This window comes from Culicoides brevitarsis, chromosome 1 (genome assembly GCF_036172545.1).
Source record: "Culicoides brevitarsis isolate CSIRO-B50_1 chromosome 1, AGI_CSIRO_Cbre_v1, whole genome shotgun sequence".
NCBI classification, from domain to species: Eukaryota; Metazoa; Arthropoda; class Insecta; order Diptera; family Ceratopogonidae; genus Culicoides; species Culicoides brevitarsis.
In genome coordinates, this window is record NC_087085.1 from 38,492,407 (window position 1) to 38,509,189 (window position 16,783).

Consider the following 16,783-nt stretch of genomic DNA (forward strand, 5'->3'; position numbering starts at 1 on the left):
TTGGATGTTTTTTTTTCTGGACAGTCATGCTTGAGTTACATTTTTTGTAAGTAACGAACGAGTTTTGAAAAAGAAGACATTGAACGATTTTTCAGCAGAATGTCATTTAAAAATTATTGATCAATTTTTCGCAATGAAGCCTTTTCGCATTAAAATTTTTAATTTCCCATATTGTCGAGTGGTTAGGATACTTACAGCTTTTTAATATTTTTTTTTTCAAATTATGAAATCTTAATTTTGTCCAAAGTCCTAAAAAAATAAAAATTTAATTTATTTATTTTTTTAAAATTATTTTATTAATTTATTTATTTATTATTTTAATTATTAATTATTATTTTTATTAATTATAATTTTTAATTAATTAATTAAATTTATTTTTTAAGTTAAGACTTTTAATTCAAATTTAAAATAAAAATTAAATAAATTAGTCAATTAAATTAAAATTTAATTAATTAAATTTATTTATGATTTTCAAATTATTTTTAATTAATTAAAAGCAATTAATTAACTTCTTAATTAATTTTTTAATATTAAATTTATTTTTTTTAAATTATAAATTTAATTTAATTAAATTTAAAATAAAAAAATAAATATTTTATTAAAAATATAATAAAAAAAATTACTTACGTTCATTAAAAGTCAAAAATAAAAATTATTTGACTATTTTCCGGTGTTTATCTTTAAAAACGTTTAAAAATATTTATAAACCAACAATCAAAAAGTCTCCTTCTAAAGACTTCTTCTTTCAATTTCAACATAATATTAATATTAAACGTCGCAAAATGGCAAGAAGAGATATCCTTATCAACGAAAAAAAAACTTTCTTTTTTTTTAAATTTTCCTCGGCCATTTATACGCAAATTATGATCAATATTAATTATGAATAATAAGTGTAAACACAACGGCGGAACGGATATTGAAAAAGTTGTAAATTAAAAAAGTTTTTTTCCTTCTTTTTTCGCCGTTCTGCCTCCTAAATACTTGCTTTGCTGCTATTTATACTTTTTTTTTACATTATCTCTTCGTTTTTTTTTTTGTGTGTCATAGTCCTCTTTTGCTTCGCTTTTGGTGCTACTAACGTCATTTGAAGGCACAATAAGATTATTTCGCGAGTATTTTCTCTAAGCGAGGAAAAAAAGGTATTTTTCATTATTATTATTATATGAAAGTAAAGTTATTGTACTATGGTTGGATGACAATAATGATGAAAATAATAAGTGAAAGTTGAACTTGTCTCTTCTTTTTTCCTTTTTTTAACGTTTAGTTGTCGTTTTTGTTGAAAGCATCCTTTTATTCTCATGAGAGAGACAAAATTTTTTTGAAAATTGATAAAGTTTGTCAAGAAGGTCAAAAGTTGTTTTTAAAAAATATTTTTAATTTAAGGAAAAATAATTATTTGATAATTTAAAAAAAAAATAAATGTTTTTTTACGGTAAAGTAATTAATATTTATTTAAAATTAAAAAAAATCTTTTCTCATAATTTTTGTTAAATTTAATTTTTTAACTGAAAATTTACAAAATTTTTAATTTATTATCTAAAAAAATCTGAATTATTCCAATTTTTTTTTTTTTAATAATTTTTCTTTTAATTTTTTTTTATTAAATTTTTTTTTAATTTTTTTTATTTTATTTCTTAAATTTTTTAATTTAATTTAAATTTTTGACACAATTTAATTTTTTTCCTATTTTTTTTATAAAAATTTAATTGAAAAATCGTGTCCAAAAAATTTTTCAAAAATTATTGTCAAAAAAATATTTTTAAGAAATTATTAAAAAATAATAAAAATCATAATTTTAAATTAAATTTCTGATACAGCTCATAACACTCTTGAATCTGATGAGCAATTTCTATATCCAAAACTTCTCCCCCACGATTCATACTCATTTCAATAAGTTCGTCAACTTTTTCCGGCGTAAATTTCTCCGCCATCATTTCGTGCAAATTTTCAACTGGATCCAGCAACATTGACAAAAAACAAGTCGAAATATGAATTCCATGGGGCAAAAATCTCACATATTCCCTGTAAAAACTTTCAAAATTGTATTTTTCAGGAATTTGTCCAATTTTCGCTTCGAGTACGGAACACAGCTTATCGTGATACGTTTTTAGAATCAAATCTAAATTTGGCGCCCGAATTTCGTGCATTGCTGAAATAGCGAGCAACGATACCAAATCTATCGCTGGCGTACAGTAACGCATCGTCTGCATATCAAACATCATCGCGTCAATTGGTTTTTGGGAAGGATCCTGCAAAATTTTCACAAAATTCAGAAATACGTCAAAAATGATGCGACAAGAGATGCCTTACGTCATTTTCGTATTTGAAGGCTATGTTGTTTCGTAAGTAATCGGAATGTGTAATAACTGCTAAGGGTTCAATGGGTTTTACAGCACGTCGTCCATATTCCTGTATATCGCCTGCCAATAAAACGTTGAGCTGTTCAAGGAACTCAGCAGGGACTTTTTCATTGAAATTGCTGCAAAAAATAAAATTTTCCGTGGTATGAAGGCAAGTAAAGTCGAAAAACTTACCTTTCCTTCACGTATTTAATCGCTCGTTCTACTGATGCTTTCATTACGAGTTGTAATGTATCATCCATGTTAGCGTAACGCGTTTCGATGAGTTTGCTTGCAATACTGTGAAAAATGTCTGGTTTTGACTCCTTTAAGGCATACATTTCGCCGTGGAACGAGCCCAATTCCGTAACTATGAAAAGGAAATTATTGAAAGTTTTTGTTGTAAAAAGTGATAAAATCGCATTTTTTAACCACGTGACTTTTTTTAACACAAATTACCTTAAACCGTTCATTTCTTAACATCATGCTAATTTTTTAATTATATAATTTTATTTTTTGACCCAGTGCAAATTCTAATTTTTTTTATATAAAAATTTTTGTCGTTAAAAGTCTAAAAGTAAAATTACAAATTTCAAACCACGTGACCTAATTCAAAGAAATTTGTTATCTAAGAAATTTAAAGAACTTTTGTCTTAGAATGTAATCTAATTTTTAAATCTAGAACAGTGTTTAGTTCAGTTTTGACTCAAAATTACTTAAAATATGCATCCCAATGCACATTTAAAAAAAATTAGACCACGTGACCATCACAGACTTCAAATTTGTGCATAAAGTGAGTTTTTTTCTGTAAAAATGCACTTAAAACGAACATAAATAAGTTTCTGGCAGTCTGTTTTGACATTTCTCGACAATGCACCCGATAAATCACACACAACTCAAACAAAGTTTATGAAGAAAAATCGAGTAAATGATACAAAACGAATGCCATCTAATCTATTTTGCAAAAATAAATAAAGCATTATTGGCTTTTTCCACAATTCCAACGCACAGGTAAATGTGCGGTAATAAATCTAGAAAAGTTTTCCTCACTTTTAAAATGAATATGCATTGCATTGTTGCGTTTCACAAAACGGGAATTTTATGAAATTTGTTGTGTGTTCACAAAATCAGAAACAAACAAACAAAACAACAATAATAATGGGTAGAAATAAATCACAATTGACATAAATACATACATTATACACTGTCGCCCATTTATTATATTTCGTTTTGTGCCTTTTTTTATTGTATTTATTTATGTCGTTACGAGAGTTTTTCGTGAAACAATTTTTCCGTTTGACATGAAGCTACTTTAAGTCAATTTGAAAATGGAAATTTAATTTGTTGCTTTAATTTTAAATATATTTTAGTAAGTTTTTTTTTTAAATTTTATTTCAACTGAAATAAAATAAAATAAAATTAAATTAATTAAAATAAAAAGTAATAAATATCAAGAATTTTGGTTATATTTTTTTAAATTAAAAAATATTTTTTTTTATTTTATTTAATTAATAAAAAAAAATATATTTTAGTATTAAATTTTAAAATAAGAAAAATAATAATTTTAAATTAAATTAATTAAAATAAAAAATAATAAATATCAAGAAATTTGGTTATATTTTTTTAAATTTAAAATATTTTTTTTTTATTTTATTTATTTAATAAAAAAATATATTTTAGTATTAAATTTTAAAATAAAAAAATAATAATATTTAATTAAATTAAATTAAAATAAAAAATATTTTTTTAATTTATTAATGAAAAAAATATAAGTATTAAATTTTTGGTAATAATATTTTAAATTTTAAATTAAAAAATATTTTTTTATTTTATTTAATTAATGAAAAAAAAAATATATTTTAGTATTAAATTTTAAAATAAGAAAAATAATAATTTTAAATTAAATTAATTAAAATAAAAAATAATAAATGTCAAGAATTTTGGTTATATTTTTTTAAATTAAAAAATATTTTTTTTATTTTATTTAATTAAATAATAAAAAAAAATATATTTTAGTATTAAATTTTAAAATAAGAAAAATAATAATTTTAAATTAAATTAATTTATTTATATATATATATAAATATAATTATTAATTAATCATAAATAAATAAATTAATTTTTATTATTTTTTAATTTTAAAATTTAATAAAAATTATTAAAACAATTATTTTAATTTAAGTTTTTGATATTATTTAATTTAAAAAAAAAATAAAAATTCATGACCCAAAAAATTTTTTAAATATTTTTTAAATGCATTTTTCATATTTTTTGTTTGAATTGAACTCAAACATCAATCGAAAAATTTCTTTGAATTCTTCAATCAAATTCTGAACCAAAATTTATTTCACTCAAATATTAATTTTATTTCCTTTGTCCTATAACTAAGCAACTATCCTATTTTTCATTTACTCAATATTAATTTTTCATATTTTTTTTTTTGATCAGCACGACACTTTCTGGTTTATTGCAAAAAAAAAAAAAAAATGAAATACGAACCTGCACACAAAATATGATCCAGTGATAAATTAACAACGCTGTTTGACATTTTCCAGCCATGATACGAGAAATCTTCCATCGCCAATGTCGCTTCCGTTGGCTTTGTTTCGGAGTAGTAATATCTGTGGGGGAGATGCCAAAAAAACTACTGAACAATTCAAAACAAAAAAAAAAGAATAAAAATCATATTTATTGGTCCTGGACATCGAATGATGTAATAAATGGGACATGAAATCGCTTTGGTCTTCGATTCATTTGATTTTCATTGATGAGGTCGTTGCGAAGGCAACAACGGAAGTAGTGTGAGGTGTATCACAGAGAGAGAGAAAAAAATTAATATTTATTTCAACAATGGAAGATTGATGAAGCGCGCGATGGCTTTTCATTTCATTCATTCACTCGGATGAGCGACAATGTCCTTTTTTGTTTGAGTTATTAGACAACTTTTATGGGTCATTGTCTCAATTTTTCTTCGCAGCAAATCGACTTGAGATTTTTCGGTATTTAAACCTCAGACGAGTTTTCGTTTTAATAAGAGAAGCTTAATTTGGTTGCGATGACAATTTCAAACCAAAAACACTGAGGAAATGAAATTTAAATATTAATCTTGTGATAACATTGGAAAAGATACCTGAAGTGAATTCGCGTAATTAATTGAAAAGCAATGTCAATACCTGGCAGCTACAATTAAGAAAAGTCTTCTTGCTGTATCTTTCGTTAAAACGCGTTTCTTTAATTAACATTTTTCGCATAGTTTTAATTGCGGAAAACGATTGAACTGAATAAGATACGTACTTGGGGTATTTCTCCTTGTTGCTTAGCATGGGAATGATTTCGGTGTAAGCGATAGCTTCATTTTTGAAAAGAGCTTCTAATTGGGCGCCTGCGAATATCTCTGGAGGCAATGGAGGCGTTTTCTGAGCAAAGAAACGAGTCAAGGTTAAATGAAGGTCAAATTCTTATCTTCTATAAAAATCATTCTGATCATCTGAAAATTTTTAACTCAGAATTTTCCTTATAGATCGGAAAAAGCTTTAAAAAATGTTTTTGAATCAATCATATAGAAAAGATATCGGAATTTGAAGCTTTATGGCATTTTCAAAGCTTTAAATTCCGATATCACTTCAAACTGAAAGTCTTATGGAATTCAAAAACATTTTTTAAAGAACTTTTTTCGTTCTATAAGCCTTATAGGCGAAAAACGGGTCAGATTAATCTGTTAAGAGATCAAAAAATCTTTCCTGAGAGTTTAATCTTTCCCGTATTTCGCCTATAGGAAGAAATATCAACATTCAACTTTGTTCAGATGATCAAAATGATTTTTTTATGGAACGCTGATTACCTTAACGACCAAATTGTGTGCCGTTACGCGGCTTGGATTCGCAAAAGTATACAACTCAACGTGGACTTTAAACGGTGTCGATAACGCGAACCCAGATACTTCAAGGGGATGCGCATGTACCGCACGAATTTTAACCTCGTCATCAGGCGCCTGATTCTCAACTCTCAGCTTTCCATCTTTGACCATTTGAGGCACAAACTCATCTTCAATCCATGTCGCAATGGCGGGAAGAAACGAAGCTGCCTGCATTTCGAAACAATTAAAAATTTGAAAGAATTGAACCGGTCAGTTGCTTAAAATAGTTGAAACTAAACTAACATTCCAATAATTGAGTATAGTTCGAGAGAGACCAATTTACGAACATCATGTCAAATCAGAGAGAGACTATCAATTATATCTCCAAGGTTGAACGATTTATGGCAAGTTCATGAAGTGCCTTTATCTACGAACGCCGAATGACCATTAGTCAGAATAATAATTTTAAAACACGATAATGAACGAATTTTATGACATAATAAACCGGCTTCTCATTCATAACAAAAGTTAGAGAGACAAATATTTACACGAAATTTTATTTATTTGTGTAACAACAAAAACAGAGATCATCTGTTCGTGTGCGAAATAAAATAAAAACACATTAATGAGAGAATAATGACGATGTTAAAATACATCTGTCACTTTTGGTTGTATTGGAGTGCGAGATAAAGCGTGACGCAATACACGATTCGTGTTAATGTCTAACCACTACATGCGAGATTTGATGACGACTCCGGTAGAGGCAACGGATTAATGTTTACTTTTTTTTCGGTGTTTCGTTAGAAGACAACAATGCAATGTTTTTGTTGTTACACGGATTAAATTGTTCCGATTTGGAGTTGTTTAAATGTAGGTTGAGATTGTTTGGTTAAAAGTTTAGCAATTTACGGTTAACTTAGCTATGCTGGAGTAAGAGATTTGGAAAGGAAGTCAAGTGAATGAAAAGCACTTGATACAAATTTGAATAGACGTTAATCCAAAAGAGATTAAAATCGAATGAATTTGAAAGTGTGGGATTGATTTTTGCTATTTGCGGTTTCATCGGAGATTCTTTAAAAATTGAGAATTTGAGATCATATCAAGAATGAGCTATCAATTCCCTATGGGTAAAAAATGAGTAAAATTTTCCTCTCGAGAAATATTTTAAGCCCTTAAGATGTTGTTTTAACTCCGTAAAGGCTGATTTCTTTAAAAATGGGTTTATTAAATTTCTTTTCTTGAAGAAAATAAAGAATGCATTCAAGAAGGCTTCTCGCTTCCATCATGATTTTTTTTTCTGTAGTTTTTTCCATCAACTACGTTCAAGTTAAAACTTGATGAATTACATGATATTTTGAAAAATATGCAAATGATGGAAAATATATTACAGAAAAAATCATGATGAAAGCGATGAGCATTTTTGAATGCATCCATTAATTTCTTCAAGAGAATTCAATTAATCCCTTTTGTAGTAATTAGTCTTAAAGGAGATAAATTAACATCTTGAGGGCTTAAATTATATCTCGAGGAGTGAATTTAACCCTTTTTTGCCCAAAGAGTAGACTTCGCTTAAAAATTTACCTAAATCTTGACATGAATGACCATTTTTTTAAGTTAATGGTTGTCTTCCTCATTTAAGGAATTCTCCTGTTTTTTGAACCCTGAAACCATTTCTGTTAAATTAAAGTTTAAAATTTTTTTCAATTTTGAATTTCCTCTTAAATTTAATTTCAAAAATTCAAAAATTTAAAATTTATTTAAATTAAATTTAATGTAAATTCACAAAATATGTTAAATTTTGTTTGAATCATTTCGATGAGTTTTTACTTTTACATTTTTTTTCATTTTTTTAATTTGTTTTTTTTTCTCACATTTCACAGTTGTCTTTGCCATTTTTTATTACAATTTTTATATTGATTTTGCTCTACAAAATTTGTTCCTGAGAGGTAATCTCAAAAACTGTACGTCTCAGAGCATATGTTTCATGGAGAAAAATGTAAGTTATGACGTGCCCAAGGTTTTCCGCGAAAAAAATTTGAAGTAGTTGAAAACTTCAAAAATGTTTTTTTTTTATTTTTTTAATATTTTCTTTAAAATAATTTTTTATATTTTTTTAAGTTTTTCGAATATTTTATAAAATATTTTTTTAATATTTTTTTTTTAATATTTTTTTTAAATATATTTTTAAATATATTTAATAGCTTTTTATATTTTTTTTATATTTTAAAATTTAAATCCGCCTTTTTCGTTCGTAACTTTTCATTATTTTCATTTAATTTGTATTATTTTCTTCTTTAATTTTTTTTGTTTCCTCAACTTCATTTTTTTATTTCTTCACTTAAAGCTTTTTTTAAAATTAAAATTATATCTTTAAAATTATTTCCTTTAAATTTTAATCTAAAAATAAAAAAGATTTAAAAATAAATTATTTTTATTACCTCACAACCTTCTAACGTTCATTGACAAACTCCATCCATGAAAATCTATCTTGTTCATCGCATTACCTGGCTAGACAATCTTCTCCATTCCCATCGGCTAAACTACCGGATTACGTTATTAAGAGCTTGATAGATTATCCCTTTTATTTTCGTAGATAAGATAAGGTCCTTCGTTATCTGCTAATCATAACCACCACCGAAAAAAAAACGTGTCGTAAATATCTCTCCTTCCCTTCTTATCTGCGACGCAATTTAGGGCAACTTTTTGTGGTTGTCATGCCTCCAAGAGAAAAAAAAATTGTTTTTCGTCACTAAGAGCACTTTCTCCGCGTTGCTAACTACTCCTCGTCGAGATATTTGTAAATTGTTATCTTTTTTGACACATCTCCCGCTTATCTCTCGTTCGTTAAGCAAATGTCAACCAGGGTTTTCTAGATATCTCTATATCGATGCAAAGAGACACATTTCATGCGAAAGGCCAGCTGTATCAATTTCCTTCCTAATTATGAGCGCACGTGCTGTCTGGTTTGTCACATGTCTTGCTGACCATGCATTGAACTTCATTACGCGACTTTTTTTTTGTCAACGTTTCATCCCGAGTTGAATTTTATTTTACACAAATGCGTTCGTGCGTGTATATGGAACGTGTCTGTGTACACAGCTGAATGATAAGAAATATTTTCATTCATGTTTAAATACTTTTTGTGATAGTTTGCATTGCTCCTCCGCCGTCTGTTGATGTCGCTACTCATCTTTTTTTTTTATACAAACAACAAAATATCTCTTAAGTCTCAAACGAAAAAACCGTCAGTTAACCACGGCGTTAGTCGAGATTAAGACGCGCAATTAATCTCTCTCCGGTTTCAGTTTCTGTAAATAAATAAATGAAAAAAATTTTAAAAAATTATTATCTTGAATTTTATTTAAGAAAATAAACAAAAAAGTGGATTTTTGAACAAAAAAAAAAAAAAAAATATGTCATCAGTGCCTTTAAAAAAATTCAATGCAGGTTCGAAAATTATTTCAAATAAAATTAATAACTTTGTTAGTGAAGTGATAAAAACCGAAACCTTTACCTCCGTTATCAAGTACAAGTGGCAATTTCAGATAAGATAAACGAATTTTATTAGAAAAGCTCAATGAAGGAGTTTTTGTGACGTATTTTTGACATGCCTTTAAAATGTTGCAGTTTGCCTTGACACTCTATGGAAACGCCAAATTTTTGGTACTTTAAGAGTTCAATGACAATTAAACTGACATAAAAGTCAATGTACTTCAGAGCAAAAATCGAACAAAAAAAAATCATAAAAATTTTTTAAATATAAAAAAAATGATAATGAGATGCAAAACTTTGTTCTGAACAAACAACTTTTTTTTTATCGAATTTCTGTCACATGATTGAATATTTAATTTTATGTAAAAGTACTCACGTGGTTGCTTGGATTCTCCAAAAACGTCATAAAATACAAAGAAATGATCAAATTTTATTGAATTTGTTTCAAGAAAACTTACGTAAAAAAATTTTTTTTTTCGCTTGAATGACTTTCCATGACAATTTCATTAAGTTTGGATTAAAGTCAATTTTTTGCCATTAACTGAATTAAAAATAACAGGAAATGTTCAAAAATATTTAATTAAAAATTTTCACCTTAAGGCAAATAACCTCAACCCATTTCGATAATTAGTTGTCAACAAAGATTTTCATTGTAGGTCATCATCACGTGTGTAAACTACTTGAAAATCGATAAACAGATTTGCTTTTGTATCTTTTTTTTGAGCAAATGCAACTTATCTACAATGAAATAATCGTTGTTAATAACTGTAACATAGGCCAATCTACTAATCAGGGTACGTTTGTACTTGTTTTTATGGCTGTCGGAGTTGTTCAATTTTTAACGTTTAAAGACTTTGAAATTGAAGTTGAGTAAAAATTGGCAATAGATGGCGCTTTATTGAACTTTTTTAAGATTTTTTCTCACACAATTTTTTATAAATTTGTATTTTTTATTAATTTTCTAACATTTAAGGCTAAGAATATTTAAGAAATTCTTCTTGAAAAGCTTTTTGAAAAAAATATCCGTTAGATGGCGCTTTATTGAAAATTTCAAAGACTTATTCTATAATTTTTTGTTACATGATAAATTTATATTTTTCATTTATTTTTGAGGAATAAAGCTAAATAAAAGTATAAAAAAATTCTTTTAAAAAGTCGTTTTGAAAAAAAAAATCCGTTAGATGGCGCGTTTTATTTACTACCTCTTATAATATTTTAAATTTATTTAATTATTTTTTAATTAAAACCTCACATGTCAAATGAAAAACTGAATTGTAAAGATCAATTTAAAAAATGACGATAGATGGCGCTTTTTGAACATTTTAAAGACTTATTTTTAAATTTTTTTGTCATGTAATTTTTTAAAAATTTATATTTTTTATTTATTTTTGAGGAATAAAAGCTGAAAGTATACAAAATTTCTTCTAAAAAAGACGTTTTGAAAAAAATATCCGTTAGATGGCGCTTTAAAAAAATTTTACTTTCATATTCATATTTTAATGTCAGAAAATTCACTTTTTCTTCAGATTTCAATACAAATAAAAATTAATAATTTATTTCTGATTTCTTGAAGGCAAAATTGCCGTCAGATGTCGCTTTATTTTAATTTTAAGCCTTTATTCAATACAATTTGTCATAAATTTTTTGTACTTTTATTAGTCATCTAATTGAATATCCCCTCACTTAACTGTTCCACAAAATCTTTACAATTGTTTGTGTTTAATATACCTTGTCGTTATCACTTTAATTTTTTTCAATACTTCTATTCGTTCGTTCGGCAGTGTTATAATTTGGATTTGTCTTTAATACACATATTAATGACGGTTCTTAGATTAAAATTGATCAGTATTACGTCGAAAATCGGACGACTCACAATTAAATATTTTTCTTCTTCGTTCTTTTACGAACGAAAGAATAAATTATGACGGGATCAAGTCATAATAATTACGGGACAGTTCGAAGCAATAATAATAATAATAATAATAACGAAAATGTGATAAACGAGGGTATGTTGATTAAAACTTTTCTGAATTTTATGGTAATTTAAAATATTTTGTTTGTTTTGTGTTCCGGCAAAATGTTTGTTTATCAGAAATTCTGGTTTACTCTGCATCTCGGGAGTACAATAGACAAATATTATTCTAGTTTGTTAATCTGGTTAGTGAAATAATGCAACTGCTATAAACCAGAAAAGAGTGACAGTGAAAGTGAATAAGATTATTGTTGGTTTGTCACGGTTAAAGTGTGAAGAATTAATTTGAGTTGAATTAGAATGAGGCGATTTTTGAAGTTTACATCAATTTATTAAAAAAAATTGTAGATTTAATTTTTTTTCGACAATTTAATAATTTTAAAATTAATTTTTATAAATAAGAAAATAATTATATTTAATAAAATAAAATAAAAAATAAATAATTAAAAAAATTGAGAAAAAATTATAAATTAAAAAAAATGATAATTTTAATTTTGAAGATTTTTTTTTAATTCTAAATAAAAATCAAAAAAAATTTTCCACAAAATGAAATACGTCAAAATTCTTCTAATTTTTGATAAAAATTAAAGTTATTCAAAAAATATTAAAAAAATTCAAAGTTGTTAAAAAAAATATTTTTATAATATTAAAAAGTATAAATTATTAAATTAATAAAAAAAATTAAAAAATAGAGTTTATTAAATTGCAAAATAAAAATAAATTTATATAAAAAAGAAAGCCATTTAAAATTTTAATACTTTTTAATTTTTTTATAAACTGTCAAAATTTTTGTAAATTTTGTATTATTTATTTTTTTTGAGTAAAAATAAATAATTTTCTTTAATAATTGTGACACACATAAATTTTTCTAAAATTGATAATTAACAAAAATGTTTTGAATTTAATGTTAAAAAAGTTTTAAATTATTCTAAGTTTGCAAAAAAAAAATATTAATTAAAAATTAATTAAAATAATAAAAATTAATAAATCAAAAATTATTTTAAAAAAAATAGTAAAACTCTTAATTTAATTTTTTTACACTTTTGAAATTTTTGAAACAATTTAAATTCATTTTTTAAGCTTTTTTTTAATCATTAAAATTTTTAAATATTTTTCAAAATTTCGAAATTGCCATAATTATTCATATTAATTTCGAAAACGCATTAAAACGACTTCCTTATCAGCAGTTGCTAATAAAATAAAATTTAATTACCTCTAAAATTTGATTTTTATCTCCATTTTGTTACTTTACTCCGTACGTGACTTCCATATCTCCACAAAAATCACTGATAATCTCTTTCTTATTTTTCAGACTACAGTGAAATCCCGCACGACGATGATTACCGGGAACAATTTCCCTCCATGGGAAATCTCGTGAAACGCAGCGCCCAAAGTTGCTGCTCCGCAAAAATGCTCAAACGTCGCATTCCCGTTGCCTCGTGGGCTCCCAAGTACAAAACTAAATTTTTATTTGAGGATTTAGTGGCGGGCGTAACTGTTGGGTTGACTGCTATTCCTCAAGGTATCGCATATGCCGTTGTTGCAGGACTTCCGCCGCAATATGGGCTGTATTCGGGCTTCATGGGCTCATTTATGTACATTTTTTTCGGAAGTTGCAAAGCGACAACAATTGGTCCAACCGCAATTATGGCTTTAATGACGCAACCTTACATCACGGGAAAATCTCCTGACTTTGCGGTGCTTTTGGCGTTTTTATCGGGGATTATTACGCTAATTTTGGGCTTACTTAATCTCGGATTTTTGGTGCAATTTATTTCGACGTCAGTTATTTCGGGATTTACGACAGCAGCTGCCATCACAATTGCGAGCGGGCAAATTAAATCGTTGCTCGGACTTCCGGGAAAAGGCACGGAGTTCCTCGAGGCGTGGGAAAACTTCTTCAAAAATGTCAAATACACAAAATGGCAAGATGCGACTCTCGGGATCTCATCAATTGTCGTTCTGTTATTGCTCAAGGTGAGACACGTGTGAAAATTTTTCGAAATAATTTCTCATTTTTCCATCAAACAGAAATGCGGCGAACATCGAGGACGTTGGCGAAGTCTCGCAAAGTACATTTCGTTATCGAGAAATGCCATTATTGTGTTTGCGGGCGTCTTGATTGCGTACTTATTTGATATTAATGGCATGGTACCGTTCCAGCTGACGGGCGAAATTGCCAGGGGATTTCCGCCGTTCACTCTACCGCCGTTTTCGACAACCGTCAACAACGAAACAATCGGCTTCAGTGCAATGCTGTCGGAATTGGGATCCGCTACAATTGCCATTCCGCTGATTTCCATTTTGGAAACTGTGACAATTGCCACGATCTTTTGCGGTAAATTGACGTTATTTTGGCAAATTGTTGCGAATTTTGCTAATTTTCACTTTTTTCGTATACGTCTATAGAGAAAGGTTCCGCAGTCGATGCCACGCAGGAAATGATCGCTTGCGGTTTGTGTAACATTGTCAATTCTTTTGTGTCGGCGATGCCAACGACAGGTTCGTTCACTCGGAGTGCCGTCAATCATTCGAGCGGTGTGCGTTCGCCGTTAAGTGGACTTTTTACGGGAGGACTTGTGCTGATGGCGCTTGGATTATTGACGAGTACTTTTTATTATATTCCGAAATCAACTTTGGCAGCGGTAAGTTTTTTGTTGTTCCTTTAAATTTCTTTATAGAATTTATTTTCTGAAAAAAAAAAAATTGAATAATAATTATTTTTTTATTATTTAATTAAGAATTTTTTTAATATTTTTTATTATTAATTTTTTTTTATTTTCAATTTTTTAAAAAAGTTCAGAAATACTTCGAATAATCAAAAAATAAGACAAAAAATTTTTAACCTAAAAATGAAAAAAAAAATCAATTTAAATTTTTTTTAAATAAAAAATTTTAATTAATTAATTTAAATTTTACTTTAAAATTTTTTAGTCAAATTTTTTATTTAAAGCTTATTGATTTTTTTTTGTTTATTTATTTAAAATTTAATTATGAGAATTTATTTATTTATAAGAATTGTGTTTTAATCATAATTTATTATGTATTTTTTTATCGTTAAAAAATCTAAGTTTCAAAAATTTTTTTAATTTTTTTTTTGACCATCAGCATTAATTTTAACTATGTTTAATTTTAACATTCGGAAGTTTTTAATTTTTTTATAATTTTCGAATTTTTCTCTAAATTTGCAATCAAAAAAAATAATTATTTATTAAATAGTTAATATTTAAATAAAACTATTAATTATATATTTTTTTTGTTTGTGTTCTAAAATAATTTATTTTTTCAAAAATATAAAAATTTTTGTCTAATTTAAATTAAAAAATAAAAAATTATATTAAATTTATAATTTAAATTTTTAAAAATATTTATTTATATTTTTATATTTTTTTTTGCTAAAATAAATAATAAAATCAAAAAATTTAATTTTATATCAAATATTTTAAGAAGAAATTTTAAATTCAAATAAAAAAAATAAAATTAAAAAATATTAAATAAAATATATTTTTTTTAATTAATTTAATGTATTTTTTTAAAATTAATTTTAATTTTCTAATTTTTTAATTTTTTTTAAATTTAATTTAATTTTTTTTTATTTTTAAATTTTAATTATTTCAATTAAAATGAAATTAAACTTCTTAATTAATTCATTTTTTTTCTCTTTAATTTCAATAGGTTATCATCGCTGCCATGTTCGGCATGGTCGAATTCCACGAAATCTGGGAGACATTCAAGACAAAACGTATCGACGTCATTCCCATACTCGTTACGTTGTTCGCCTGCCTCTTCATCGGCTTGGAATACGGCATTCTCGTAGGAGTCGGCGTGAATTTGTTGATGGTTTTGCTAAGTAGCTCCCGGCCAACGATTGATCTCGAACACAGTATTGTAGGCGAGCACGAGTTGCTCCTCGTCACACCGAAGCAGAATTTGATATTTACCTGTGCCGACTTTTTCCGCTACAAAACCGTCAAGTATGTCGTGCAAAACCGCCATGTCGACTGGATTGCCATCAACGGCGAATACATACAAAATGTTGATATGACAGCGATGAAGGTAATTTTTTTTTGTTCAAATTTTTCAAGTTAAATTTCATTTTTTTTTTTTTTTCGATATTTTTCCATAGAAATTAGCGAACATGATTGATAGCTTGCAGGATCAAGGCAAAAACGTCGTCCTGTGGAATTGGAATCACAAAGCTGCCTTCAACATGGTCATGCGATATCGCAGCGACTTGCGAAATTTATTCAAATTTTCCGTTAATTCAGACGATTTAATTTTCCAGCTCAAGAGTGACGTCAAGTCGCCGAATAATAATCATGTGTCTGAAGTTATTACACGATAATAATAATGTAATTTGTGTCTACTTATGTAAATTGTGTTGTCAGAAAATAAAGAAAACGAAGAAAAAAAAGGAAATCTGCTGTTTTGCTCGTGAAATGCTTCACTTTTTTACACGAAGACGATGCATGTTAAGCATTTAGTTTTAATTGTATGACATAAAAGTTGTTATTGTTGCAATTACATTTCGGTTCATGCGAGTTGTTGAGAAATGTTGCCTGAAGAAACACGTGTTTAACGAAATTTGACACTTAACATTTTCGACATTTGATGTTCAAGGGAGAATTTACGTGAAAATGTAGAAAAATTGACGTCTTAAGGTAAACATTTCAATTTTTTTATCAAATTATTAAGAAAAAAATATTTTTTTTGCTTAGACTTCATTTTTATGAGTTGAAGAAAAATTTTGAAAAATAACGGTCAATTTTGAATTGACAGTTGATAAGTATCAAATTTGATATTTAGTAAAAAAAGGTTAGAAAAAATGTTTAAAATTGAAAAATATCTTAAATTTTGAAAAAAAAAATCTTTTTTTTTTAATAAAAAAATAAAAATTTTTAAATAATAAAAAAAAATATTAAAAGAAAAAATTAAATAAAAAAATAAATATAAAATATAAAAAATATTTTTAAAAAAAAATTACAAAATAATATAAAAAATATTTTTTAAAAATAAAAAAAATATAAAATTTAATTAGAATAAAAATTTAAAAAAAAATATTTAAAAAAAAATTTAAAAATATTTTTAAAAATAAAAAATTTAATAAAAATTTATAAAATTTAA

At 26.2% G+C, this 16,783-nt stretch overlaps 2 protein-coding genes across 3 annotated transcripts; one reads left to right on the plus strand and one right to left on the minus strand.

The window, feature by feature from the left end:
* Positions 1-1,706: 1,706 nt before the first annotated feature.
* On the minus strand, positions 1,707-6,474 carry LOC134827158 (uncharacterized). The gene is made up of 6 exons (XM_063839723.1): positions 6,181-6,474; positions 5,634-5,755; positions 4,839-4,960; positions 2,535-2,709; positions 2,311-2,479; positions 1,707-2,249 (listed from the first exon to the last, which is right to left on the minus strand). Exons 1-6 carry the CDS (start codon positions 6,427-6,429, stop codon positions 1,788-1,790), a joined length of 1,299 nt encoding a protein of 432 aa, XP_063695793.1. The 5' UTR covers positions 6,430-6,474; the 3' UTR covers positions 1,707-1,787.
* A 2,963-nt stretch (positions 6,475-9,437) lies between these two features.
* Positions 9,438-16,070, plus strand: LOC134828712 (sodium-independent sulfate anion transporter-like). 2 transcript variants are annotated; one of them, XM_063841708.1, is made up of 6 exons: positions 9,438-9,642; positions 12,972-13,636; positions 13,691-13,997; positions 14,069-14,304; positions 15,335-15,715; positions 15,786-16,070. In XM_063841708.1, the coding sequence occupies exons 1-6, from the start codon at positions 9,609-9,611 to the stop codon at positions 16,002-16,004; spliced, it is 1,842 nt and encodes a 613-aa protein (XP_063697778.1). In that variant the 5' UTR covers positions 9,438-9,608; the 3' UTR covers positions 16,005-16,070. The 2 variants fall into 2 exon arrangements, with proteins under 2 accessions (XP_063697778.1, XP_063697770.1); XM_063841700.1 differs by lacking the exon at positions 9,438-9,642 and adding an exon at positions 11,543-11,693.
* The last annotated feature ends 713 nt before the right edge of the window (positions 16,071-16,783 follow it).